Source organism: Oncorhynchus nerka, linkage group LG10, assembly GCF_034236695.1.
Source record: "Oncorhynchus nerka isolate Pitt River linkage group LG10, Oner_Uvic_2.0, whole genome shotgun sequence".
In the NCBI taxonomy this organism is placed as follows: Eukaryota; Metazoa; Chordata; class Actinopteri; order Salmoniformes; family Salmonidae; genus Oncorhynchus; species Oncorhynchus nerka.
Window position 1 is genome coordinate 18,954,632 of NC_088405.1, and position 27,657 is coordinate 18,982,288.

At 42.8% G+C, this 27,657-nt stretch overlaps 2 protein-coding genes across 3 annotated transcripts; one reads left to right on the forward strand and one right to left on the reverse strand.

The window, feature by feature from the left end:
• On the forward strand, positions 1-21,251 carry LOC115134973 (cysteine-rich protein 2-like). Of its 2 annotated transcripts, none has more exons than XM_029669108.2 (7): positions 1-139; positions 4,834-4,928; positions 13,416-13,473; positions 15,496-15,621; positions 16,886-16,960; positions 17,456-17,550; positions 18,715-21,251. In XM_029669108.2, the coding sequence occupies exons 1-7, from the start codon at positions 97-99 to the stop codon at positions 18,850-18,852; spliced, it is 630 nt and encodes a 209-aa protein (XP_029524968.1). In that variant the 5' UTR covers positions 1-96; the 3' UTR covers positions 18,853-21,251. The 2 variants fall into 2 exon arrangements, with proteins under 2 accessions (XP_029524968.1, XP_029524969.1); XM_029669109.2 differs by having other exon boundaries at positions 17,459-17,550.
• LOC115136305 (solute carrier family 22 member 7-like) lies at positions 19,020-27,657 on the reverse strand. Its single transcript, XM_029671890.2, has 10 exons — positions 27,136-27,657; positions 26,784-26,887; positions 25,896-26,050; positions 25,574-25,742; positions 25,352-25,475; positions 24,941-25,047; positions 24,495-24,709; positions 22,867-22,975; positions 22,367-22,579; positions 19,020-21,600 (listed from the first exon to the last, which is right to left on the reverse strand). The coding sequence occupies exons 1-10, from the start codon at positions 27,511-27,513 to the stop codon at positions 21,513-21,515; spliced, it is 1,662 nt and encodes a 553-aa protein (XP_029527750.1). The 5' UTR covers positions 27,514-27,657; the 3' UTR covers positions 19,020-21,512.

The following is a 27,657-nucleotide window of genomic DNA, read 5'->3' on the forward strand; positions in this document are numbered from 1 at the left end:
TTGAAGGTACTGCATCATTCTGCTAGCCTCACAGATAGAATTTAAAGGTCTTTCGAGTGGGAGTAGATCGTCAGCTGGACAAAGCTTTTTTGAAGAATGACGTCGAGGTGCCCCAGATGCACAAAAGATGTGTTTTTTGGTAAGGAAAAGTTTTTGTAAATTTATAGCCCGCGCCAATGAAAAATTATCTGAATATTGAAGATGATCAGAGAATTTGGATTGCATATATTTAAGAGTGATGGTAATGATTTACGATAATTAAATGAGAATTTACTGAAAGAAAATATTCAAATGGTTATTGTAGGGATAATTTGTGCAGATACAAACATAATAGAATATAACTGAATCCAAACCCTGTATGTCTTGCAAATGCCTTTGTGAAAAGGAGAAAAATATGTGTTATGTGAACTGTTTGGCATTGAGGCGACCCGGAGGGGCTGCCAAGGCATGAATCCCAAGTTGTCCCGGCTGATGACTTTGGGTTGCAGAACTGTCAGAATAGGCTAAAAGTGTAGACTTTGTTATCATAAGATAATGTATTATCAAAAGACAATAGAAAAATATAATTAAAGTTACCTTTTCAAAACCAGGCTAAGGGAATGCATGTATACATTCTTAACCAGATGTCTCTGAAATGTTGACTGATTATTCCAAGACATTCAACGAGGATGAGTTAATACTTTACATGTTTATTTACGTATAGGCAAGGTTACACGGGTTATATAAGTTAAACCACTGGAAGGAGGCTACAGGCTGCAGCTCTTGGTTGTTCCCACTCTTGTCTCTGAGCTGAAATACACTTTTGTCTATTGATTTATTGTCTGCAAGTTGAAACCTTATTTATGCTGAAGTGTGGTAACCCGTTATAGGCAGAGGGAGAGGGGTCAAAATGTCCAATAACATTTCAGGGAGAGGGTAGAGTACAAAGTCTGTGTTGGTTATAGCCTACCCTGTGAAACAACATAAAGGAAACCCTACATTTAATGTACCAAATAGAGATATACACTACCATGTCAAACGTTTTAGAACACCAACTCATTCAAGGGTTTTTCTTTATTTGTACTATTTTCTACATTGTAGAATAATAGTGAAGACATAAAAACTATGAAATAACACATATGGAATCATGTAGTAACCAAAAAAGTGTTATATTGGAGATTCTTAAAATAGCCACCCTTTGTCTTGATGACAGCTTTGCACACTCTTGGCATTCTCTCAACCAGCTTCATGAGATAGTCACCTGGAATACATTTCAATTAACAGGTGTGCCTTCTTAAAAGTTAATTTTGGGAATTTCTTTCCTTCTTAATGTGTTTGAGCCAATCAGTTGTGTTGATATACAGAAGATAGCCCAATTTGGTAAAAGACCAAGTCCATATTAATGCTAAGAACAGCTCAAATAAGCAAATAGAATTGACAGTCCATTATTACTTTAAGACATGAAGGTCAGTCAATATGGAAAATTTTAAGAACTTTTAAAGTTTCTTCAAGTGTGCAGTTGCAAAAAGTCCTCAACTGGCAGCTTAAATAAATAGTACCCGCATAACACCAGTCTCAACGTCAACAGTGAAGAGGCGACTCCGGGATGCTGGACTTCTAGGCAGAGTTGCAAAGAAAAAGCCATATCTCAGACTGGTCAATAAAAATAAAAGATTAAGATGGGCAAAAGAACACTGGACAGTGGAAGATTGGACAAAAATGTTGTTTACAGACGAATCTAAGTTTGAGGTGTTCGGATCACAAAGAACATTCGTGAGACGCAGAACAAATTAAAAGATGCTTGATGCCATCTGTCAAGCATGGCGGAGGCAATGTGGTGGTCTGGGGGTGCTTTGGTGGTAGTCAAGTGGGAGATTTGTACAGGTTAAAGAGATCTTGAAGAAGGAAGGCTATCACTATATTTTGCAACGCCATGCCCTGTGGACAGCTCTTAATTGGAGCCAATTTCCTCCTACAACAGTACAATGGTCCAAAGCACAGCTCCAAACTATGCAATAACTATTTAGGGAAGAAGCAGTCAGCTGGTATTTTGTCTATAATGGAGAGGTCAGCACAGTCACCGGATCTCATCCCTATTGAGCCGTTGTGGGAGCAGCTTGACCATATGGTACGTAAGTGTCACGAGCATGTGTCCTTGGTGCGCAGGGTACTTGGGTGACTGTTGGAGCATGACCTGTACGTCAAGGCTGAGAAATGCCTGCTCTTCCAGCAGGCCGCCTCCTTCCTAGGGTACCGCATTTCCACATTAGGGGTGGAGATGGAGAGTGACGGCATTTCAGCTGTGTGTAATTGGCCAACTCCCACCACGGTAAAGGAAGTGCAGCGGTTTATAGGGTTTGCCAAATACTACCGGAGGTTTATCCGGAGCTTTGGTCAGGTAGAGGCTCCTATTATCTCACTGGTGAAGGGGGACTGGTGCGTTTGCAGTGATCGGCTGAGGCGGACAGGTCTTTTGGTCACCTGAGGGCTCTGTTTACCTCGGCTCCCGTGCTGGCGCATCCGGATCCCTCTATGGCTTTCATAGTGGAGGTGGACGCGTCCGAGGCTGGGATAGGAGCCGTGCTCTCTCAGCGCTCGGGTACGCCACCAAAGCTCCGCCCCTGTGCCTTCTTTTCGAAGAAAGCTCAGCCCAGCGGAAAGAAACTATGATGTGGGGGACGGAGAGTTGTTGGCTGTCGTCAATGCGTTGAAGGCGTGGAGACATTGGCTTGAGGTGGATGAACACGCTTTTTTTATCTGGACTGACCAACGCAATCTGGAGTACATCTGGGCGGCAAGGAGACTGAACCCTCGTCAAGCAAGGTGGGCCATGTTCTTTACCCGTTTTGTCCTCACCCTGTCCTACAGACCAGGTTCCCAGAATGCTAAGGCAGACGCACTGTCCCGGATGTATGACACAGAGCGGTCCATGGATCACACTCCCATACTCCCAGCCTCTTGCCTGGTGGCACCGGTAATGTGGGAGCTGGACACGGACATCAAGCAGGCAATACGTGCAGAGCCCACTTGTCCAGCTAGAAGTCTGTACGTTCCGTCTGCTGTCCACAACCGTTTGATCTATTGGGCCCACACGTCACCCTCCTCTGGTCATCCGGGCATCGGTCGGACAGTGCGCTGTCTTAGTGGGATGTACTGGTGGCCCACCTTGGCTAAGGACATGAGGGTTTATGTTTCCTCCTGCTCGGTGTGCGCTCAGTGCAAGGCCCCTAGGCACCGGCCCAGAGGGACGTTTACAACCCTTACTCGTTCCACAACGGCTTTGGTCGCACCTGTCAGTGGACTTCCTGGCGGATCTTCCTCCCTCACAGGGTAACATCACGAGCCTGGTCGTTGTGGATCGGTTTTCTAAGTCCTGCCGTCTCCTCCCTTTTCCCGGTCTCCCTACGGCCCTACATACTGTGGAGGCTCTGTTCACACACATCTTCTGGCACTACGGGGTGCCTGAGGATATAGTATCTGATCGAGGTCCCCAGTTCACGTCAAGGATCTGGAGGGCATTCATGAAACGTCTGGGGGTCTCGATAAGCCTTACCTCAGGTTTTCACCCCAAGAGTAACGGGCAGGTGGAGAGAGTGAACCAGGATGTGGATAGGTTTCTGCGGTCCTATTGCCAGGACCGGCTGGGCGAGTGGGCGGCGTTCATACCCTGGTCAGAGATGGCCCAAAACTCGCTCCGCTACTCCTCCACTAACCTCTCTCCCTTCCAGTGCGTACTGGGGTACCAGCCGGTACTGTTCCTCTCCTTGTTCGGGCTCTCCTTGTTCGCCGGTCTACTAGCCATCGCCGATCCACTTTTCATTTTCCATTTGTTTTGTCTTTGTTTATACGCACCTGTTTTTCATTCCCCTAATTATTGTTCACATATTTAACCCTCTGTTTCCCCCATGGTGTTGTGCGGGATTGTTTAATGTCATGTTCTGTAATGTTAGTGACTGGTTATTTCGACGGGTGCTGTTTCTTGCCCGTGAGTAAAAGTTGATGTTCGTGTATTTGTGTTTGGGCAAGTGTATTGTTTTACCTTGCACCATTCATTATTCTGAGTAAAGTTACGTTGCTCCCAATTCTCTGCTCTCCTGCTCCTGACTGCATACACCAGCTACACCCACCATTCTGACTGTAAGAAGTGCCCATCAAGCCAATCCAACTTGTGGGAGGTGCTTCAGGAAGCATGGGGTGAAATCTCTTCAGATTACCTCAACAAATTGACAACTAGAATGCCAAAGGTCTGCAAGGCTGTAATTTATGTAATTGATTCTCCTGCCGGAGCAGCATCTGTTGTAAAAATGGGAAAGGTGTTTTTGACTTTGTAGCTGTGTTATCTAGTGGACATTGGGTAAAATGGCCATTGTAGAAATTGCTCTGTCATTTCTTGGTTTCAAAAATTCTACACCATTTGCTCAATTTCAGTTTGTGTGAAAATACAAGCACGTAGTAGTGTAGGGAATCATTGTACCATCTAAATTGCTGTGAAATGCTCAAGCTCGAGTCAATCACGGGTCTCCGCCATGTTACAGGGAAATGAGATCCGGGGTAGAGGGAGATTGATTTTGAATGCAGCTTAGTGCTGTTGCAATTCACCTTACATCCACATAAAGGAAATTATAGGCGTAGCACCTTTACGACTTGCTGCCACTCCAATCTATCCTCTATACATTTTCAATTGATGGGGCACTATAATCACATCAGAGTAATATTGGTACAGCATTCTCACTCACGAGTGCAACAAATATAGCATATTACAAGGCATGCCTCAAAATATGTTAATTACTGGAAACAAGGCCTACTCCATTGTTTTTACTGTGTTGTAATTTTCTCTCTCTTTCTGTCCTGCAGCTGAGAAAGTGAGCTCACTGGGGAAGAACTGGCACCGGTTCTGCCTGAAATGCAAACGCTGTAACAAAACCCTGTCGGCTGGCAACCACGCTGAGGTAAAGGGAAGCCCTGTGACCGTAATCAAATCAAATATCCTATCTACAGAGAGGGAGATTTTATTTATTTATTATTTATACTTTATTTAACCAGACAAGTCAGTTAAGAGCAAATTCTTATTTACAATGATGGCCTACCCCGGCCACACCCTCCCCTAACGTGGACGATACTTGGCCAATTGTGCACCGCCCTATGGGACTCCCGATCACGGCCGGTTGTGACACAGCCTTAGACCACTGCGCCACTCGGGACGAGAGAGTGAGAGAGAGAGAGAAAGAGAGGGGTGTGCTATCTTACCCAAGAATAAAGGGAGGGAGGGAGGTAGGGGGCGAGACAAAGAGAGATACAGCGAAGGGCTGTTCTATCCTAAAGAGAATGGGAGAGAAGGAAGGGGTTGCATGGGGATGGAGGGAGTAGGGCAGGCCACTAACCCCCATACAATGTAAAGCTATTTGAGCAACTGTATCACAACTAAGGGGTGTTGTCAGTTAAGTGAGTTGCTTTTAGGCCCATATATAAACTCAAATGAAAAGTTGCTGTGGCGCATCTACATTAGAAGTCAGATAACAGTGGCTGTGAAATTCAGTGGCCTAGAAATTCCAATCATCTCAAGAATGAAACTGTTGAGCGGCTATGTTTTTGTGGGTCCCTTTGATTGTAGCTGGTCTGTGAACCAAAGCGATGGTTTAGAATAATCTGACACTCATCCTTTGTCCACTCCGATCCCTCACCAGGCATCGTGACCCAGATCCTTTCTACTGTGTCTGTGTTGCAAATGGTACCCTATTCCCTACACTGACCAAAAAAAACCTGTTGTTTTTACAATATACAATATAGGGCACTACATAGGGAATATGGTGCCATTTAGAACACAGGCAGTGTCCTGCCACCTTTCATTGTCCCGCTCAAAAGATTTTCTAGCTCACTGAGCTGAATCGTTCAAGTTCAGAATCTAGGGCTTGTATATCTGACTGCACCCCCATCTCACAGACATGTGACACACACACACACACACACACACACACACACACACTGTGTCCTCCCCTGAGCATGGCAGTTAGCCAGCCTAGTAGTGGAATGGAATGTTAGCTCAGGGGACGTCTCTAATTCGAGTGAATGTTTAATGGAACTCTGTCAAGAGGACTTGTCTCTCGTTTCACCAGGGTGCTTCTTCCTCAAGACAAATATGACACTGAGGATGATGGATGGAAATAACGAAGGGTTGGGGAATGCAAGTATTAAGACTTTAGTAAGAGTCAGGGCCAGTATTCATAAAGCGTCTTAGAGTGGGAGTGCTGATCTGGGATCAGGATCCCACTGTCCATGTAATCTTCCTTAATTAAGATCTAAAATCAAAACCGAGACTACATCAGCACTCCTAATCTGAGAATCTTTGTGAATATGATCCCAGATATTTGAAACAAAGTAATTCCATTAGTATCTAGAAAGTGTAGGGTTATGTTATTGCTAGTGTAGTATTAACAGTGTAATCCTCTTGTATGATCTCTCAGGACCCCACATTTCTGCCTAGTCATGCACAGTATGTCCTGTTAAATGTAAGAAAGGAGCTTTACTGTACAGTCATAGTAACAGCAACTGTTCAAGGATGACTCATCCTCACAGTCATAAAAATAATACGCAAATCCCAGAAATATACATATATCAAAAGAAGGATAACAGAGATTGAAAAGAAGCTCAAAATGAAGGCTGCACAGGTGGGCCTGGACAATGAAGACCCAGTGAGGGTTTATTGTACTAAAAATAGTAAAAGACAATAAAACAATCAATAAACAATGGATAAAAACTACGCAGTGTCGAGCCAGTGGGGGACCACATATGCCCCCTGGCAGGGGGGGTTTGAGTCCCGACTAGGCCTCTATCTGCGGCTGTCAAAAATTACAGAAGGGGATCAGAATGATTCTAGCCAGTGTCTGGAAAGGCTATATAACACATTCATCTAAATGTGCACTCTAAATTATATTTTTCACTTATCACAGACTCCAAGTAACTGAATTATAGTTAGAGCCCCAATATTCTGGTTGGTCTCCTGTCTAGTGTTCTCCAAGTCTCACAGAGTAGGATAAATGTCAAAGGGCTATAGTTGTTTTGGAAGCCTGTTTGATACCCTAACCCAGGGGTAAGTCATCGTCCTGGCCCAAACAAGTCTTTGAGTTGATTGATACTAGGGCTACTGAGGCCACATGTGGCTGGAGGCTCCTTATTTGGGGAGGACAGGCTCATAGTAATGGCTGGAATGGAATTAATGGAATGGTATCGAACACATCAAACATATGGCTTTCATGTGTTTGATACCATTCAATTCACTCCATTATTATGAGCTATCCTCCCCTCAGCAGCCTCCTATGACTGAGGCTAGTCATTCAGGTAATTTCAGACCAGTAAGTGACAGTCAAGCCTTGATTCAGTGTTTCAGTGTACATTCGTTTGGAGACTATGGGGTAGTTGGTTCAGTGGGCCAGGGAACAGACAGTTGGTTCAGTGGACCAGGGAACAGACAGTTGGTTCAGTGGGCCAGGGAACAGACAGTTGGTTCAGTGGGCCAGGGAACAGACAGTTGGTTCAGTTTGCCAGGGAACAGACAGTTGGTTCAGTGGGCCAGGGAACAGACAGTTGGTTCAGTGGGCCAGGGAACAGACAGTTGGTTCAGTGGGCCAGGGAACAGACAGTTGGTTCAGTGGGCCAGGGAACAGACAGTTGGTTCAGTTTGCCAGGGAACAGACAGTTGGTTCAGTGGGCCAGGGAACAGACAGTTGGTTCAGTTTGCCAGGGAACAGACAGTTGGTTCAGTTTGCCAGGGAACAGACAGTTGGTTCAGTGGGCCAGGGAACAGACAGTTGGTTCAGTGGGCCAGGGAACAGACAGTTGGTTCAGTGGGCCAGGGAACAGACAGTTGGTTCAGTGGGCCAGGGAACAGACAGTTGGTTCAGTTTGCCAGGGAACAGACAGTTGGTTCAGTGGCCCAGGGAACAGACAGTTGGTTCAGTGGACCAGGGAACAGACAGTTGGTTCAGTGGGCCAGGGAACAGACAGTTGGTTCAGTGGGCCAGGGAACAGACAGTTGGTTCAGTGGGCCAGGGAACAGACAGTTGGTTCAGTGGGCCAGGAACAGACAGTTGGTTCAGTGGGCCAGGGAACAGACAGTTGGTTCAGTGGGCCAGGGAACAGACAGTTGGTTCAGTGGGCCAGGGAACAGACAGTTGGTTCAGTTTGCCAGGGAACAGACAGTTGGTTCAGTTTGCCAGGGAACAGACAGTTGGTTCAGTGGGCCAGGGAACAGACAGTTGGTTCAGTTTGCCAGGGAACAGACAGTTGGTTCAGTTTGCCAGGGAACAGACAGTTGGTTCAGTTTGCCAGGGAACAGACAGTTGGTTCAGTTTGCCAGGGAACTGACAGTTGGTTCAGTTTGCCAGGGAACAGACAGTTGGTTCAGTGGGCCAGGGAACAGACAGTTGGTTCAGTGGGCCAGGGAACAGACAGTTGGTTCAGTGGGCCAGGGAACAGACAGTTGGTTCAGTTTGCCAGGGAACAAACAGTTGGTTCAGTTTGCCAGGGAACAGACAGTTGGTTCAGTGGGCCAGGGAACAGACAGTTGGTTCAGTGGGCCAGGGAACAGACAGTTGGTTCAGTGGGCCAGGGAACAGACAGTTGGTTCAGTGGGCCAGGGAACAGACAGTTGGTTCAGTGGGCCAGGGAACAGACAGTTGGTTCAGTGGGCCAGGGAACAGACAGTTGGTTCAGTGGGCCAGGGAACAGACAGTTGGTTCAGTTTGCCAGGGAACAGACAGTTGGTTCAGTGGCCCAGGGAACATACAGTTGGTTCAGTGGGCCAGGGAACAGACAGTTGGTTCAGTTTGCCAGGGAACAGACAGTTGGTTCAGTGGGCCAGGGAACAGACAGTTGGTTCAGTGGCCCAGGGAACAGACAGTTGGTTCAGTTTGCCAGGGAACAGACAGTTGGTTCAGTGGGCCAGGGAACAGACAGTTGGTTCAGTGGGCCAGGGAACAATTAATTTATTATTTTTATGTTCTGATGGTCTCGTATGTCTTTCTGAAACGCTGACTTTTGCTAGAATTTCTTTCTACACCTTTTTCATATAAAAAAAATGACTTGCTGATAGAGTTCACAGGGAGCAGAATTCATGGCATGCTGTGGTTGTACTCTCTAGTCTAGTAGTCTTAACCTCCATACTGTCATTGTCCTTTCATCTGAACACTAGTTGAATTTTAAAATTGCAATATGTAACCTTTTGGGCGACCTGACCAAACTCACATAGAAATATGAGTTATGGATCTGTCATTCTCAAGAAGCAAGTCTAAGAAGCGGTATATCTGTTCTATGTGCGCTATTTATATGCTTCCTCTTCTTAAGATGAATTTTTGCGTCTTTTACTTTCGGTTTTATACACGAGCTTCAAACAGCCAAAATTACAATATTTCTAGTTATGAAAAAAAAATCACAGCGGTTCAGATGGTACAATGATTATCTACACGATACTTGCTTGTTTTGTCACATAAACTAACATTTGATTTCTGCATAGTGCACCTTTAAGGGTTACTTGTGGATGGAAGGGTTACATTTACATTTACATTTAAGTCATTTAGCAGACGCTCTTATCCAGAGCGACTTACAAATTGGTGCGTTCACCTTAAGACATCCAGTGGAACAGCCACTTTACAATAGTGCATCTAAATCTTTTAAGGGGGTGAGAAGGATTACTTTATCCTATCCTAGGTATTCCTGAAAGAGGTGGGGTTTCAGGTGTCTCCGGAAGGTGGTGATTGACTCCGCTGTCCTGGCGTCGTGAGGAGTTTGTTCCACCATTGGGGGCCAGAGCAGCGAACAGTTTTGACTGGGCTGCGCGGGGAACTGTACTTCCTCAGTGGTAGGGAGGCGAGCAGGCCAGAGGTGGATGAACGCAGTGCCCTTGTTTGGGTGTAGGGCCTGATCAGAGCCTGGAGGTACTGAGGTGCCGTTCCCCTCACAGCTCCGTAGGCAAGCACCATGGTCTTGTAGCGGATGCGAGCTTCAACTGGAAGCCAGTGGAGAGAGCGGAGGAGCGGGGTGACGTGAGAGAACTTGGGAAGGTTGAACACCAGACGGGCTGCGGCGTTCTGGATGAGTTGTAGGGGTTTAATGGCACAGGCAGGGAGCCCAGCCAACAGCGAGTTGCAGTAATCCAGACGGGAGATGACAAGTGCCTGGATTAGGACCTGCGCTGCTTCCTGTGTGAGGCAGGGTCGTACTCTGTGGATGTTGTAGAGCATGAACCTACAAGAACGGGCCACCGCCTTGATGTTAGTTGAGAACGACAGGGTGTTGTCCAGGATCACGCCAAGGTTCTTAGCGCTCTGGGAGGAGGACACAATGGAGTTGTCAACCGTGATGGCGAGATCATGGAACGGGCAGTCCTTCCCCGGGAGGAAGAGCAGCTCCGTCTTGCCGAGGTTCAGCTTGAGGTGGTGATCCGTCATCCACACTGATATGTCTGCCAGACATGCAGAGATGCGATTCGCCACCTGGTCATCAGAAGGGGGAAAGGAGAAGATTAATTGTGTGTCGTCTGCATAGCAATGATAGGAGAGACCATGTGAGGTTATGACAGAGCCAAGTGACTTGGTGTATAGCGAGAATAGGAGAGGGCCTAGAACAGAGCCCTGGGGGACGCCAGTGGTGAGAGCGCGTGGTGAGGAGACAGGTTCACATGCTTGACTTTTGAGAGGCAATTGTTCTTACACAGGTCCTTCTGGACAGTACATGGAATAATGTACAAGCACTGCTAGTTCACTGTCACCAGCCCATGTACTATCTACTTCAGGGGTGTCGGTCTGCCAAAAGGTCCTCACCGTCAACTTTTTCTATGCTCCCTTACTGTCCACCTTTCATTGTTTTGTGATTACTAGCGTGCTGGACACGGTCAAGAAACTGTATGAATGTAGGTCCATTGTCATTTAAGTCATTTGATTTGAGTCATTTTAAAGTATAACAAATTCTCCCCTTCTCTCTCTCAGGGGTCAAATACATTTTTTTCATCAGGGAGGGACAGAGAGGGGAGAATGGCATTTGCATTCCTGAAAGGGTTTCTCATTCGGGGAACTCTCAGTACTTCTGGCTGTTGGGATCATTGAAAATACAGACATGCCAAAAGTCATGGGTACCTGATGTTGGCATCTTTAAAGTTAAGTAGATGTTAAAAGACTAAGAATACATTTATAATGACCTTGTCAGAGAGGTTGTAGCCTACAATGCTAACACATTCATCACATTGAAAAATGTCTCCTCCAAGATATAACGCCCTCAGTGACAGTGTGACAATGAACGGGCCAAAGTGTGACATCACAACAGACTGTCAGGTCTGTAACGGATACTTGTGGTATCAGGGGTTGAATCCCATTTGGGACGCACGTTCACTCTCCAGAAAAAAACATGATTTCAAATGATCAGACATGGGACAAGCTGAGTCACAGGCTGTCCTAGACACCATGTTCCAGACCTCAGTGTCCGTATATAGAGAGCCTGAAATAGCTATGCAGGAAGTGGTGATTTAACTTTGAAGTTATCAGTGCGGATATGTGACACATTCAGTGATTCACTATGAAAATCATGTGCGTATTTAGGAATAATAGGCTTTTTTTTGCTTTCTAAATTTGACGCTATGGTTAGTTTTCGTTGTATTAATGGGGCAAGCAGGACGCTAACAAATCTACGCTCGGAAAACAATGGTATAGCAAGGCCTTATCATTACAACAATTATTATGAGAAAATACATGTACAAATATATATACATATTTTTTGTCACACAGCAAAATATTTTGTTGCATATGCGACCAAATAGATCGCAGTTTAGAGCCCTGTATCCACATCAATGCAATTGAACCGCAAACAATTGCACACTAAATGCCATTTCTTAATATGTACCTACACGGTGTTACCATTGTTTCTGACAATGTAATCACCTTATGTCATACTGGGATGATCTGACGCTATTTACGCAGCAAAAGGGTATTTCATTAGAGACTTCAGTGTTTTTGGAGAATCTTCTTTGGAGTTTTGGTTTGTCTTACTTTGTTGTTCTTGTGGCGTAAGGGAGTTTGTCAAGTAATTAAATATTATTCTGCTTGAGGAAACACATATATCTCACACACACATATCTCGCACGTACGCACACAAACACACACACAGATCATTCCTGTGTGTTCAGAGTGAGCTGTGTCCGACAGTGTGTGTGCATTCATTCATATAGGTACTGTTTGAGCTGTGTCACACACAATAACCCAGTGTTGGTCCGAAAAGAGGTGTGTCACATTCATTGCGTGTTTCTAAGGTTGAGTCATAAAAGGCACCCTATTCACTAAATAGTGCACTACTTTTGACCCCATGGGCCCTGGTCAAAAGTAATGCAATAGGGTGCCTTTTGGGACTTACCCTCTATGGTTGGTTTCATATGCAGCCATTTAGATTGAAGAGCTTGAAGAGCCTGGTGAGGTCACAGCATCCTAAATCTCTGCTATCCTCCTCTCAGAAGGGTGTTAGTTGTCTAAATATTGCCCTATTCCCAGTTCATGCCCCAAAATGTGAGGGAGCTAGCTAGAGCATATGGAAGCAGTTTGTTCAAATTAAAGTCTGAATTGGGGAGGTGTTTGAAGGATCTCTCTGCTCTGCTCGGCCCAGTCCGTTTTAGGACTGACAGAGAGAGTTCCTCCATAATTAACTTGAAGGGGTCAGGAGGAGAAGGCATTTGTATATATTTGAAAGACAATTGCTGCCCAATGGGCCCAGGTCAAATGCAGTGCACAATAAACAGAATTGGATGCAATTTGTGACAATTCCAGTGACCGGTCAGCGGTCACATTCCTGAAATATGACATCTGTCTGATTGGTTTAAACCCAATGCTTTACAATGACGCTGACTCGCTGTAAAGTTCAGTTTCAGTGAATTGTGAACCGTTTCAGTAGTTTCAACTTCAGTAAAGAGTTTATTTCTGAAATAAGTAGAACTGTTTCAGTAAATAGTAACAGCTTCAGTAAAGAGTTTATTTATGTAATAAGTAGAACTGTTTCAGTAAATAGTTACAGCTTCAGTAAAGAGTTTATTTCTGAAATAAGTAGAACTGTTTCAGTAAATAGTTACAGCTTCAGTAAAGAGTTTATTTCTGAAATAAGTAGAACTGTTTCAGTAAATAGTTACAGCTTCAGTAAAGAGTTTATTTATGTAATAAGTAGAACTGTTTCAGTAAATAGTTACAGCTTCAGTAAAGAGTTTATTTCTGAAATAAGTAGAACTGTTTCAGTAAATAGTAACAGCTTCAGTAAAGAGTTTATTTATGAAATAAGTAGAACTGTTTCAGTAAATAGTTACAGCTGAAGTTGAACTTAAATTGTATATTTGTTTTTATTAATGAACCATATTCAGCTATTTCTTATGACTATAGATTATTTGTTAATATTAGACATTCTCTGTCTTTCAGCATGATGGACTGCCCTACTGTCACAAACCATGCTATGGAACTCTCTTTGGACCCAAAGGTAAGAGATTACTGTTAAAAAGCCTCATCACAAATATATGACGAGGAAGAATGGCTAATAGCATACATATAGGATAATCTTTGTTGTCTCTGAGGGGGAAATTGTCTTAGATACACAGTGCTGTTGAATTTAAAAAAATAACCTATACCCGTTACACACACACTGTCACGCCCTGACCTGAGATATCTCTGTTTTCTTTATATTTTGGTTAGGTCAGGGTGTGACTAGGGTGGGTATGCTAGTTTTTGTATTGTCTAGGGTTTTTGTAGGTCTAGGTGATTTGTATGTTTATGGTGGCCTGATATGGTTCCCAATCAGAGGCAGCTGTTTATCGTTGTCTCTGATTGGGGATCATATTTAGGTAGCCATTTCCCTTTGGTGTTTGTGAGATCTTGTCTATGTGTAGTTGCCTGTCAGCACTCGTTTGTATAGCTTCATGTTTCGTTTAGTTATTTTGTTAGTTTGTTCAGTGTTCCTTCTTTAAATAAATAAGAATGTATGTATACCACGCTGCGCCTTGGTCCGATCCTGATAACGAACGTGACACACACTTAAACACCACCACACTTCATACAGTATCACAAATGCACTCCTTTCCCCACTCACACAAACAGCCATAAAAGTAGTTGAATGATTAAGAAAACAGTGTTTAAAACATTAGACCATTTTATCACACAGATACTATATGGTTTTTCAAGGCATTTCCAATGCATCAAAGTGCATGACCTCTTCAGTGTGCTGTGTGGAGCCCAGACAGATATTTATATATCTATAATGACCTCCTGCCCTGGTGTAATGCAGCCTGACCAGAGCCTATTCAATTATTACTCCTAACCAGGTGGGCCTCATTTCTTAAAGTTCCTTCAATTTCAATTTGCTTAAACCTTTGACAAAAATTTGAACCACACCAAAATCCTAGGATTTGTATGAGCCATTAAAAAAGTTGATTCATAATTATGGTGTACACATCACACCACACCACATTACATCATGTAGTTCTACGCAATACATACAACTTTGGGTTTATGAAGGTGTGAATGAACTCTGATGTAATCTGGTTAAAAGAACGACAAAAGGAGATTTTTATAAGCTCATAACATTTTTGTCTGACTACTGCTGGGGTGTACTCAGAAATATAGGTATTATTCTGGGTAAATATGAGATCCCAATTGGCACCCTATTCCCTATATAGTGCACTACTTTTGCCCAAAGCCCTATGGGCCCTGGTTAAAGGTGGTGCACTATAAATGGAATAGGGTGCCATTTGGACAGAACACAGACATGATTTCACGATTTTAATTGGATTATTCCCCAATGTGATGCTTTAATCGTGTAGTAGTGTATGAACACAAGGGCTTATTGAAGAACTGAAAGAAATATACATATCCACACACTGTTGAAAGCTACCACAGTTTATTGAGTGCAATGTTTCACTCTATTGAAAACCGACTACAGAGGCAACCAGCAACCTAATATGACCATGCCTGCATATTACATGATTGTTGTTGTAGGGGTGCCATAACACCTGGAAGAGAAAGTGTCATCTAATTTCCTAGATGGGACCTCGGTTCCAGTAGTTAGGGGTCAATAGGGGAGGTTCATTAGACTGGGGAAGTTTAATGTAAAGAGGGTTACACGTCTGACAAACTTGCGCTCATATCAAAGAAAATTATTTTGAGGAGCTTCATAGATTATCCATAAAGAATGAGATCATCCTACATTACAGTTGAGTTGACCCCAGTCCATACATACATACAGAAACAAGGAATTTGTCTGGAATGTGTGTGTCTCTGGTGGTTTGGGTTGGATGGGGGCGGGGTTTGGTTCTGGATGTTTGGATAAAGGAACCTCAAACCCAACTGAAAAACAACAGGCATTTCCCCTTGGTCTCTTCCTCCTCTGTTTTCAGTCTATCATCCAAGATGGGAGTTATGCAGTAGGACCTCTACTGGGGCTTAAAACATTTCCTTTTTAAAATAAATCACACTGACAACCAAATTCCTCTCCTCTCCTCTCCTCCAGGTGTGAACATCGGAGGGGCAGGCTCCTACATCTACGAGACTCCTCAACCCACCTTCGACTGCCCCTCCGAGGGATCCCCCACCACACCATGGACCACCATGCAGGTCACCTGGAACCAACCCAAAGGCAAGGGACAGTAGATCCCAGATCTATTTGTCATGCTAAACAATGTCCACGGGAGCTGAGCAAGACAGCACAAACCGATTTGGGACCAGGCTAAAGCGAGGGGAGTAGTAGTATTATTAATTAAGGGAGCTTAGAGTAACATATTGTCTTGATGAAAAACAAATACCCTCCTTAGCTCTCGCAACCTCGCGCACACACACACTGTTGGTTAAGGGCTTGTAAGTAAGCATTTCACGGTAAGGTTACATGTTGTATTCGGCTCATGTAACAAATAAAGTTTGATTTGATTTGAACCCATCCTTTTTAATCAGGGCTGCTCAAATAAACTGGCCTTGCCAAGTGCTCCAAGTATGACCGTTAAGGGTTAAATATAGCAACATAAAGGGAATAGAGAGAGGGTTACTCACCACCAAATGGTTGTAACGACTGTCTTGTTTCACACACAAACATACACGCACTTGCAATGACCCTCTGTTTGTCACTGGGGAGGAATGAGGAATTTTCATTGGCCAGCTTTGATTGGCTCACTTCCTGAAATATTTTGCCTTAATGAGGCTTTTCCTACAGACGAGCCAATTGTGTTAGTGACACTTCACATGTGACAAGGGACGTAATGTTCCAAGTAAAATTGACACGTTACTTTGAGTTATATAAAAGGATGGCTTGTATCTAAGATACATTTCTAAGATATAAACCCTCTAAATCAGGACCAATGGTTTTGAAGTGATTTGCAGCACAAGAGATGTCTATCTCTGACTATGTCTTCAAAGAACCATCTCTGATTACAAGATTCAAGATTGACCAACAGATCTTTTTAAAAGATCTTCTCCACAATTTGTGCTTAGCATTTCCTTTGAAGATTAAAATGATTTTGACGGAAGGGGTGGGAGAGTTGCTGATTGCTCGTTATTACGATTATAATGATTTATAATCTGTTGAAGCTTTGCCTTTTGATTAAAAAAAACTATGTATGTATCACAATGCGTTACTATTCAATCTGCAAACTGCGTGGTTAACTTAGAATAGATAAGTTGTGTATATTGAATAATTCTGTAAAGTAGGAGATTACATTTATTTTACAGTAGCAGCTGGACTCGGTCACTGGTATGCTGAGTTTGTGTCTGTTCTTATATTTGCTGTCTGGTTGGAGGAATACAATCTGCATGTTTCTGTGGGGTTCATTTCTGAGTTTAAGTGAGGTTAATTTATTAATTTATGTGGGGTGAACTTATGAATAACCTCCAGTCACTGTTGTTTTTCCCAGTTCTTCCCCCTCCAACCAGGACATTTGCTGGAGAGACCTCTCTCTGTCCTGGCTGTGAGAAAGTGGTCTATTTCGGTATGTTTTGGTCAGACTGTTATTTTCAACATTTGCTTTCTTATGTTTATTTTCTATGTTAGTTTAGCAGATGTTTATATTTTCAAAGCAACATACAGTACAGTGAGTGCATATATTTTTGGTGGAAATTGAACCCACATCCTTGTGTAACCTTTATTTAATTTGGCAAGTCAGTTAAGAACAAATTCTTATTTACAATGACAGCCTACACTGGCCAAACCCGGATGACGCTGGGCCAATTTTGCACCGCCCTATGGGACTCCCAATGATAGTCGGTTGTGATACAGCCTGGATTTGAACCAGGGTGTCTGTAGTGACGCCTAAAGCACTGAGATGCAGTGCCTTTGACCGCTGCACCACTCGGGAGACCTTAGCATTGCAATCACCACATTTTTACCAACTGAGCCACACAGAACCATGTGCACTGTTTATTAATGATCCTGACATGCCAGCTGAATGAGGTGGTAGTAGTGACGTGATTGTCTGTGTGTGCAGCAGAGAAGGTGATGTCCCTGGGTAGGAACTGGCACAGACCGTGCCTGCGCTGTGAGAGGTGTAAGAAGACACTGACCTCTGGTGGACATGCTGAGGTATTATATCCACATTATTACTGTAGTGGTTCCCAAACGGTGGGGTTCACCTGAGGGGCAAGCAAAATGTGTACAATTGCAAGAAATTAGCTTTAAAAAGGTAGGTTGACGTTTATTGTCATGAATCTTGCCCTGGTGGCAGAACTGACTGATTTCTGCTAGATGGTGCAAAATTGGCTTTATCCAAAAAATTCATGAAAACAAAAACTTTATTTTTGGTCTTAATTTAATGTTGGGGTTAGGCATTAGGGTTAGCAGTGTGGTTAAGTTTAGGAATACTAGATTAAAGGAATACTAGATTTTGGCAAGGAGACCCTTTATCTACTTCCCCAGAGTCAGGGGAACTTGTGGATACCATTTTAATGTCTCTATGTCCAGTATGAAGGAAGTAAGAGGTCATTTTGTGTGCCAATGCTAACTAGCATTAGCGCAATGACTGGAAGTCTATGGGTATCTACTAGCATGCTAGCCTGGAAGTCTATGGGTATCTACTAGTATGTTAGCAGATACCCATAGACTTCCAGTCATTGCACTAATGCTAGTTAGCAATTGCCCTAGCTCTAGTTAGCAACTTCCTTTAAATTGCACGCTGAGACATAAAAATGATATTCACAAGTTCATCTGACTCCCGGAAGGTAGATAAAGGGCCTCCATGCCAAAATCCCGTAGTATCCCTTTAAGGTAAGGATTAAGATCAGATTTTGTGACTTTGTGGCTGTCCCAGCTAGTGATCACTGCAGAGCTGTGAGAAGGGGGGCTTAGTGTAAAGGTTTGGAAACCACTGCTGTATATGACAGAAGCCAGGGGTGCTTTTAAGACTTGCATCAGTATTTTTGTAATGAAATGTGCAAGTAAGGTGATTTTATTAAATTTATTATTAAAGTCTCTTGCATCTTCAGGATGCAAACATGGATTTATAACACAATCTGAAGAGGCATTGATGTTGGTAAATTTAATCAGACTGAATCAAACCAATAGAAGTGTATTCATCCCCTCAGGGAGGGGCAATTAAGAAGAGCTAAATGCCCCTTCATGTATGTCTTATTCTGACATCTGTAGTCTAGGGTCATGAGACAGGCTCATGATAAAGAATGGATGTTGAATAATAATATCTATCAGATTCAAAACTATAATATGACATTGCTGATGTTTCCCTTGCTGCAGCATGAAGGGATACCTTACTGCCACGTCCCTTGCTACGGAATCCTGTATGGACCAAAAGGAGTGAACATCGGCAACGTGGGCTGTTACATCTACGAGAAAGAAGGCATGGCGCAAACTGAAATACCCAGCCAGTCCTAGCCACACACTGAAAGTGAGATGAATGTAAAAGGCCAATAGAAAACTCTGGTTAAATGTCCTCGGTTTGGGGTTTCAGTTTGATTTGGGTAATTTCAGTGACTGAATTGATTGAAATTACTGAATTGAGTGACTGAAGTTGTTGTGATGGAACTGACCACAGGTCAACATGAGGTCATGTTTCTTTATTTGTTTTCATGATCACAGAAATGATATCACATGGAAAGGACATTTACAAAAAACGTTCTGCATTTTATTCTAATGTATTAACGTAATAATGTTTAGGAATATTTAAATCACGTTTGCAACCTAAAGTGAAAAAAGCATTATACCGGCACACTAAGTGTTTTTACATATATATATATATATATATTTAATATATGCATATACAGTACCAGTCAGAAGTTTGGATACACCAACTCATTCAAAAAAAAATCTAAATTTTTTAACATTTTCTACATTGTAGAATAATAGTGAAGACATCAAAACGATGAAATGACACATATGGAATATTGTTGCCGCTTTCCATGTTGTCTGTTGTCTGTAGCTTGTGAGGTGTGGAAACACTTTGTTGCTTTTATGAATTTTGTCTTGCTGCTTTTTGTTCTATGTTGCTCTGTCTGTATGCTATGTCTTGCTTGTCCTATGTTGCTATGTCTTGCTTGTTCTATGGTGCTATTGTCTATATTGTAATTGTTTTTAATAACCTGCCCAGGGACTGCGGTTGAAAATTAGCCGGCTGGCTAAAACCGGCACTTTTACTGAAACGTTGATTAATGTGCACTGTCCCTGTAAAAATAAAATAAACTAAACTAAACTAAAACTAAATATTAAATAATGCATATGGAATCATGTATTAACTACAAAAGTGTTAAACAAATCAAAATATATTTTAGATTTTAGATTCTTCAAAGTAGCCACCCTTTGTCTTGATGACAGCTTTTCACACTCTTGGCATTCTCTCAACCAGCTTCACCTGGAATGCTTTTCCAACACTCTGCAGTGGCTGCTTTTCCTTCACTCTACGGTCCAACTCATCCCAAACCATCTCAATTGGGTTGAGCTCGGGTGATTGTGGAGGCCTGGTTACCTGATGCAGCATTTGATTTGGGCTCATCAAACCAAAGGACAGATTTCCACCCGTGTAATGTCCATTGTTCGTGTTTCTTGGCCCAAGCAAGTCTCTTCTTATAATTGGTGTCCTTTAGTAGTGGTCTCTTTGCAGCAATATTACCATGAAGGCCTGATTCACGCAGTCTGTTGAGATGTGTCTGTTACTTGAACTCTGTGAAGCATTTATTTGGACTGAAATTTCTGAGGCTGTTAACTCTAATGAACTTATCCTCTGCAGCAGAGGCAACTCTGGGTCTTCCTTTCCTGTGGAGGTCCTCATGAGAGCCAGTTTCATCATAGCGCTTGATGGTTTTTGTGACTGCACTTGAAGAAACTTTCAAAGTTCTTGAAATGTTCCGTATTAACTGACCTTCATGTCTTAAAGTAATGATGGACTGTTGTTTCTCTTTGCTTATTTGAGCTGTTCTTGCCATAATATTTGTATTTATTTATTTTACTAGGCAAGTCAGTTAAGAACAAATTCTTATTTTCAATGACGGCCTAGGAACAGTGGGTTAACTGCCTGTTCAGGGGCAGAACGACACCTTTGTACCTTATCAGCTCAGGGTTTTGAACTTGCAACCTTTCGGTTACTAGTCCAATGCTCTAACCACTAGGCTACCCTGCCGCCACCAATAATAAGAAGAGACTTGGTCTTTTGCCAAATTGGGCTATCTTCTGTATACCAACCCTACCTTGTCACAACATAACTGATTGGCTCAAACACATTAAGAAGGAAAGAAATTCCTCAATTAACTTTTAACAAGGCACACCTGTTAATTGAAATGCATTCCAGGTGACTACCTCATGAAGCTGGTTGAGAGAATGCCTAGAGTGTGCAAAGCTGTAATCAAGGCAAAGGGTAGCTACTTTGAAGAATCTCAAGTATAAAATATATATTGATTTGTTTAACACTTTTGTAGTTACTACATGATTCCATATGCATTATTTAATAGTTGTGATGTCTTAACTACTATTCTACAATGTAGAAAATAGTATAAATAAAGAAAAACCGTTGAATGAGTAGGTGTGTCTTTTGACTGGTACTGTATAAAATGTGTATACAACAATAGGCTCATATTCAATATTAAAGATTGATTGCATGCATTTGCCAATGGTTATGGTGAAGAATAATGCACAAAGAGTTATGATACATTATCAAAGATAATCTTGTTCCTCATTGATATGAAACAGAAAAGGAGTCTTTTCTAAATAAGATAATGTAATATTGGAATTAAGTGTAAATTATAATTTGTATGTGACGAATAACACTTGAATTATGCTTCACACTTCAGGCTCTCTTTCTCTTTTGTTCTCTTGTATTTCGTTTATCTTTTTTTATAAGATCAGTGAGAAGGTTGAAGGTTGTTTTTGATGTGTAACAAACACACTGAGTGTACAAAACATTAAAGAACACCTTCCTAATATTGAGTTACACCCATTTTGCCCTCAGAACAGCCTGAATTTGTCGGGCATAGACTCTACAAGTTGTCAAAAGCATTCCACAGGGTGCACATTTGGGCATATCAAAAATATATACGGGAAGAATCTTAGTATCCATTTTCCATCTCATCATTGTCCTTTGATTTGAGAGGGATATCTGTTGTTTCCACAACTTGGGATCCAGCCAAACCTTTCCTAGAATGGTACATTAAAGAAATAGATATACAAATCATTGATAAAACATTTACTATGACCTTCATAATTATCAATAATCATGTTTAGAAAGATATTAATTCACCATTTTGACTGAAATCTATACTAAGCAACTTTATTGTTATCCTGAAATGATATGGAGATCAAGTCCCTTGTTCTCGGCCTAAGGCTGGGATTCAATCCAAGGTAGGCTATAACGCAATGCATAACAATAGACTTTTAAAGGTAATTTACGCTTGAGCCGACATGCGAAGAGTTTACCATGAATGTGATCTCCCCAAACGTTGGGGGAAATGCCTTTAAAGGCGCAATACACTGTGTGCAACCCAGCCAAATTCACTTAAAAATGTATGTTAAAAACCTGTCATTCTCATTGAAAGCAAGTCTGATAAGTGGTAGATCCATTCTATGTGCCCAATTGTTTATGCTTCCTGTCCTTAGTTTAGTTTTTGCGTCCTTTTACTTTAGATTTTGTACACCAGCTTTAAAAAGTAGAAAATAATATATTTTGGGTTATTGAAAATACAGTATATTTCACAACGGTTTAGATGGTACAATGAATCTCTACATTGCTTGTTATGTCACATAAACTGAAATTATAGGACAGTATTTTAGAATTTTAGCAACCACGCAATGGTGGAACGATTTCTGCATATTGGGCACATTGTCAGCGGTCAAGTGCGCCGCTCTATAATGCGCTCTATTGCATCCAACCTTATGTGTCTGTATCACAGAGGTTATATCGTACCCTGTCTGCCCGTCCTCGACATCCTGGATGGTCTCTGGTAGACAGCGGCCCCGTGTCTCCGGCAGCATCCTGGCCACCAGGCTAGCCAGCAGAGCTATGGAGCAGAGGAGGACCTGTGGAAGGTCCCTCCACACCTCGTCCAGCAGCAGGATCAGAGGGGCCAGAGACACTCCCAGACGACCCATGGATGAGTTGTAGCCCATGCCGTTCTGCCTGAGAGACAGAGAGAAAGACACAGAACACATGTTTTGACATGTCTTTAGTTACACTTTAAATCAGAATCCCAATCTCCTGATGTTGATCTCTTTCTGTATTTTTTCCATTCTTAATGACATTTCCACAGGAAAGTTGAAAGTAAAGGGAAATAGATAGGAAAGTGACCAAGGTGGGAACCACCATCGCCAGGGGCATGTGGTTTTGAGTCCGCAGTGCAACCACTACACTAAATCCCCATCAAATATTCCTTTGTTAAAGAGAGAGTAGAGAGGAGAATCATTTACCTGACCACAGTAGGGAACAGCTCAGAGCTGTACAACACAACGGTTGTGAAGGATGTTGCCGAGCAACCCTTCCCCAGCACCGCCACCACCGTCCTTAAAACAGACATGTCTGAAAGAGGATGGGAACAACATGACCTTTAACTCAAAGTTACGCACCTCATTTAAATCTTGAGGATGAGTCCATGAATAACTGAAACAGACTGGAACAGATCCCAGCAGTACTAGATACTTTGTACTACTCAGTACTTTGTGGGCTATACTCAGCCTTGTCTCAGGATGGTAAGTTGGTGGTTGAAGATATCCCTCTAGTGGTGTGGGGACTGTGCTTTGGCAAAGTGGGTGGGGTTATATCCTTCCTGTTTGGCCCTGTCCGGGGGTGTCCTCGGATGGGGCCACAGTGTCTCCTGACCCCTCCTGTCTCAGCCTCCAGTATTTATGCTGCAGTAGTTTATGTGTCGGGGGGCTAGGGTCAGTTTGTTATATCTGGAGTACTTCTCCTGTCCTATTCGGTGTCCTGTGTGAATTTAAGTGTGCTCTCTCTAATTCTCTCTTTCTCTCTTTCTTTCTCTCTCTGAGGACCTGAGCCCTAGGACCATGCCTCTGGACTACCTGACATGATGACTCCTTGCTGTCCCCAGTCCACCTGGCCGTGCTGCTGCTCCAGTTTCAACTGTTCTGCCTTATTATTATTGGACCATGCTGGTCATTTATGAACATTTGAACATCTTGGCCATGTTCTGTTATAATCTCCACCCGGCACAGCCAGAAGAGGACTGGCCACCCCACATAGCCTGGTTCCTCTCTAGGTTTCTTCCTAGGTTTTGGCCTTTCTAGGGAGTTTTTCCTAGCCACTGTGCTTCTACACCTGCATTGCTTGCTGTTTGGGGTTTTAGGCTGGGTTTCTATACAGCACTTTGAGATATCAGCTGATGTACGAAGGGCTATATAAATACATTTGATTTGATTACTAGATGTGATGACACTTGTAGAGTCGCGATTACTCCTGTAGAGTCGCGATTACTCCTGTAGAGTCGCGATAACGCCTGTAGAGTCGCAATAACGCCTGTAGAGTCGCAATAACGCCTGTAGAGTCGCAATAACGCCTGTAGAGTTGTAATCTAGTAAGTGCCAGGGTATGTTCCACCCCAGCTACACACCTGATTCAACTAAGCATGGTCTTCAATTGAGCTATTAGTTGAATCAGGTAGTATGTTATTGCTGCACTGAAACAAAAGCCTGCACACACTGCAGCCCCTGCTCCAAACCCCAGTTTTTTATATGATAACTCCTATATTTAAGCAATAAGGCCAGAGGGGGTGGGGTATATGGCCAACATACCACGGCTAAGGTCTGTTCTGAAGCACGATGCAAAGCGGAGATCCTGGATACAACCCTATTGTCCATATACCACAAACACTGAGGTGCTTTATTGCTATTATAAACTGGTTACCAACATAATTAGAGATGTAAAAATAAATGGTTTTGTCATACCCACGATATACAGTCTGATATACCACGGCTGTCAGCCAATCAGCATTCAGAGCTCAAACCACCCAGTTTTTAAAAGATAATACTGCCTTCTGGACCGGAGTTGCTCACCTTTCTAATCAACAAAAAAAAGCACTCACCTCGGGGTATGAAGATGTTGATAGCGAGACAGATTCCAGCTCCTAGTAAAGATCCCACTTCTGTGTTTCTCCTGCCCACCTTATCCAGAAGGTAGTACGCTGATAGTTTGGCTGGCAGCTCTATGGCACCGTACACAAACTGGGTCAGATAGATATTGAGTCCAAATCCAGTGATGTTGAAGCTAATTCCATAAAATGTTGATGCCACACCATACCTTCGGTAGGAGAAATCAGGTTGGCATTGTTGGTGTTGTTAAACTGTGTAGACTGATTTCATGTGTCGTGACAGTTTGAGTTGAGCTAAAAGTTGACATTTCATGATTATTTTCTTGTATTCATCAATACATTCTTACATTACTCTTACGTTGTTATGTATAACCAGACTTGATGAACATGCATCTACTAAAGCGACTTGTAACAGACATCATGAGAGAGGGGATACTCACCACACTATGCCTGTTAGTAGAGCCAGCCTCCTCATCTTTGGTGTCCTGACCAAGTCCAGGTAGGAGTGACTGTCTTTTCTCTCTGTCACAATGATACTGGACAGAGTCTGTTGGGAAGAAAAATAGAGGCGGATCAGTTGCTGAATCCCAAATCAAACCCCAATCCTTAGACTCAACCACCTAGGCACTCGTGTACATCTGAACCTATTGGATAAGTATAAGCAATATGGCAAAAATCACACCCAGCCTTTCAGAGGGAAAGTAACCTGGTCCCAGATCTGTTTGTGCTGTCTTGCCAACTCTGACCATAGGAGTTAGCAAGACAGCACAAACAGATATGGGACTAGGCTAGAAGGAAAGGTGAAGGAATTACGATATTGCTTAAACTTCCTGATCCTGATATTCGCTTACCTCTGGTGTAATTTTGGATCCAAACTCCTCCTTCTGGTTCATCTGGGCACATTGTTGCAAATAAAAGTTAGCTTTCTCAAACTTCCCATTGGCTATGAGCCACCTGGCTGACTCAGGAATCCACCTATTGGAGGAGGTAAAGATGTCATTCATAATTACATAGCAACGGTTAACTGTCCATTCCTTTTTTTGTCAGTCCATCAGTCAGACCCTCCCTCTAACCTCCAGGTGAGTATGGCTAGAGCAAGAGGTGAGGTGACCGCTATGGTCAGCTGTCTCCAGTCGGTCACACAGTAGGCTATGGCTGGAATCATGCAGTAACCAAACGTCCAGGACAGGCTGTCAATCACTCCCACCAGCTTTCTGTGCTCAATGTCCACCCACTCCACACCTGAAGAGATGGGACAACACCACAACACAACCCCAGATGAGGAGAGGGTAGTGTCTGGGGTGCAACGTGGGTTTTCTGTATTTGTCTAGTGGGTGGGCTTCATATTTGAGTGTGGGTGTGTTTGTGTGAGCCTGTGTGCATGTGTATAATTACTGAGTACTGATGAGACGATAACGATGCCGGTGATACCGAACCCAGTGAAGAACCTGAGCACAGCGAACATGATGAAGGAAGTGGAGAAAGCACTGGCAACACCAAACAGCATGCCAGAGATATAGGACACCAGGAGCATGGGCTTCCTACCAAACCTAGAGAAAAAAAGACATGTAAAGAGAAGATTGAACAGAAACATCTACATACAGGTGTAGGATCTTAATTTGATCACCATATCGCAGAAGACCTTTCCTGGCTTCTGATATTTGTAATTTCCACTTTCAAATTTGATTTTCCCTGACAAAAAAATGATCAACCCCTACAAAAATGTTCATTAATTCTAATCCACATAATAATTCACATTTCCTGTTGCTGCAGGATTATTTTCTATAGCAAACTGGCTCAAATTAAGATCCTACATCTGTACATTCAGTAGCCTTATCCGAGCCAGAACGGCCCATAGGGCAGAAGCCTCTCCTGTTTCTGTAGCATGAGGCAGTTCCCCTTTTTCAATTAGAAAGATAATCTTATTATGTAGAGAGAATACAAAAACAAAATTCCTCTTGATTGGATTTATTTAAAAATATTTAAGTCCAAATGCAGCAGTTTTTATATCAATATCAAACCATTATTGGGTAACAAGTAAGTACCTCAATGCAACAGTATTCTATTCAAATGGTCAAAAAGAAACAAGGCTATGGGCCAAAACATACTAACACCTGCAAAATCGCGATTTGTCCAAATGATCAATGACAATCGTAGCATCCCATAGTCTGTTGACAGACACTAAAATAGCAGTTCTGATACATGCATCTATACATAAGAGATTAGGTTAAAGGTGACTGTAAAATATACTGTCTGTGAATGAATAAATGACTGTTAACTTACCTGTCACTCAGGCTTCCAAAGGTCATAGCTCCGAACATCACTCCTATGAAGAAGATGGTTGTTGTCGCCTTATTTTGCCCTTTCTGGTCACACACCAAGTCCCACTGATGAGAGAGGTGGAATTAAGAATAAACTCCTTCAATGTATAAATGAGAATGGCCTCTCTACTTTCCTTTTGTGAAAGACTTTCATTGAGTAGCTAGCAATGCAACAATATTCAAATATGCTTTGAAAGTACGAATAACACTTAAATTATATGCAACATCTGTAGTGGTCAAATAATGACAGTCAATGAGTACAACATGACCTTTCGACTTCTATAGTCTTGTGACAAAGAGACAGTAAGACTTACCTCTGTAGCCAGAGTGGATTTGAAGGTGCTGTTGTCATATGCCCATCCATTCTGACAGGGGACTGTAACTAGGTCACGGTCATTGGAGTTGGAAAGGAGCTGGAACTGGGGCTCTGGGAACATCTTACAGGAGCTTGGAGTCCCATCTTCCTGTACTGGAATGCTGACAGTCAGTCTCTGCTCCTGGGTCAGATTCCCAAAGAGGCTGCCATCATCCAGAGCGCTGAGGTCACAGTGGTGAGAGGGTACGGCGGCAATGAAGTTGTTCAGCAGGAAGTGACACGGCAGGGTGAATCGACCAATAAAGCTGATGATAATGATCATAATCTGGAACCGTCCAAATCCATTGACAACCGAGAGTAGGTGTTCGAACTTCATCTTCCACTTGGTCCACACAGACTTCTTGTCCACAGACTTCTTGTCCGCAGACTCGTAATATCAACAGCAATCCCTCATTCACCAACGTTGAATCCCAAAAAAGATGTCCTAATCTTTCACCAAGTCTAAAGGTTGTCTGTTGGT

Excerpts from the sequence above, each read along its gene's own strand:
- LOC115134973 (XM_029669108.2), top strand. The coding sequence starts at position 97 with ATGACGTCGAGGTGCCCCAGATGCACAAAAGATGTGTTTTTTG. Across the intron at positions 15,622-16,885 it reads CACCTGGAACCAACCCAAAG|TTCTTCCCCCTCCAACCAGG; the intron begins GCAAGGGACAGT and ends TGTTTTTCCCAG. Across the intron at positions 16,961-17,455 it reads TGAGAAAGTGGTCTATTTCG|CAGAGAAGGTGATGTCCCTG; the intron begins GTATGTTTTGGT and ends CTGTGTGTGCAG.
- LOC115136305 (XM_029671890.2), bottom strand. The coding sequence starts at position 27,513 with ATGAAGTTCGAACACCTACTCTCGGTTGTCAATGGATTTGGACGGTTC. Across the intron at positions 26,888-27,135 it reads AATCCACTCTGGCTACAGAG|TGGGACTTGGTGTGTGACCA; the intron begins GTAAGTCTTACT and ends CTCTCTCATCAG. Across the intron at positions 21,601-22,366 it reads GTCGAGGACGGGCAGACAGG|GAAAGGTTTGGCTGGATCCC; the intron begins GTACGATATAAC and ends GTACCATTCTAG.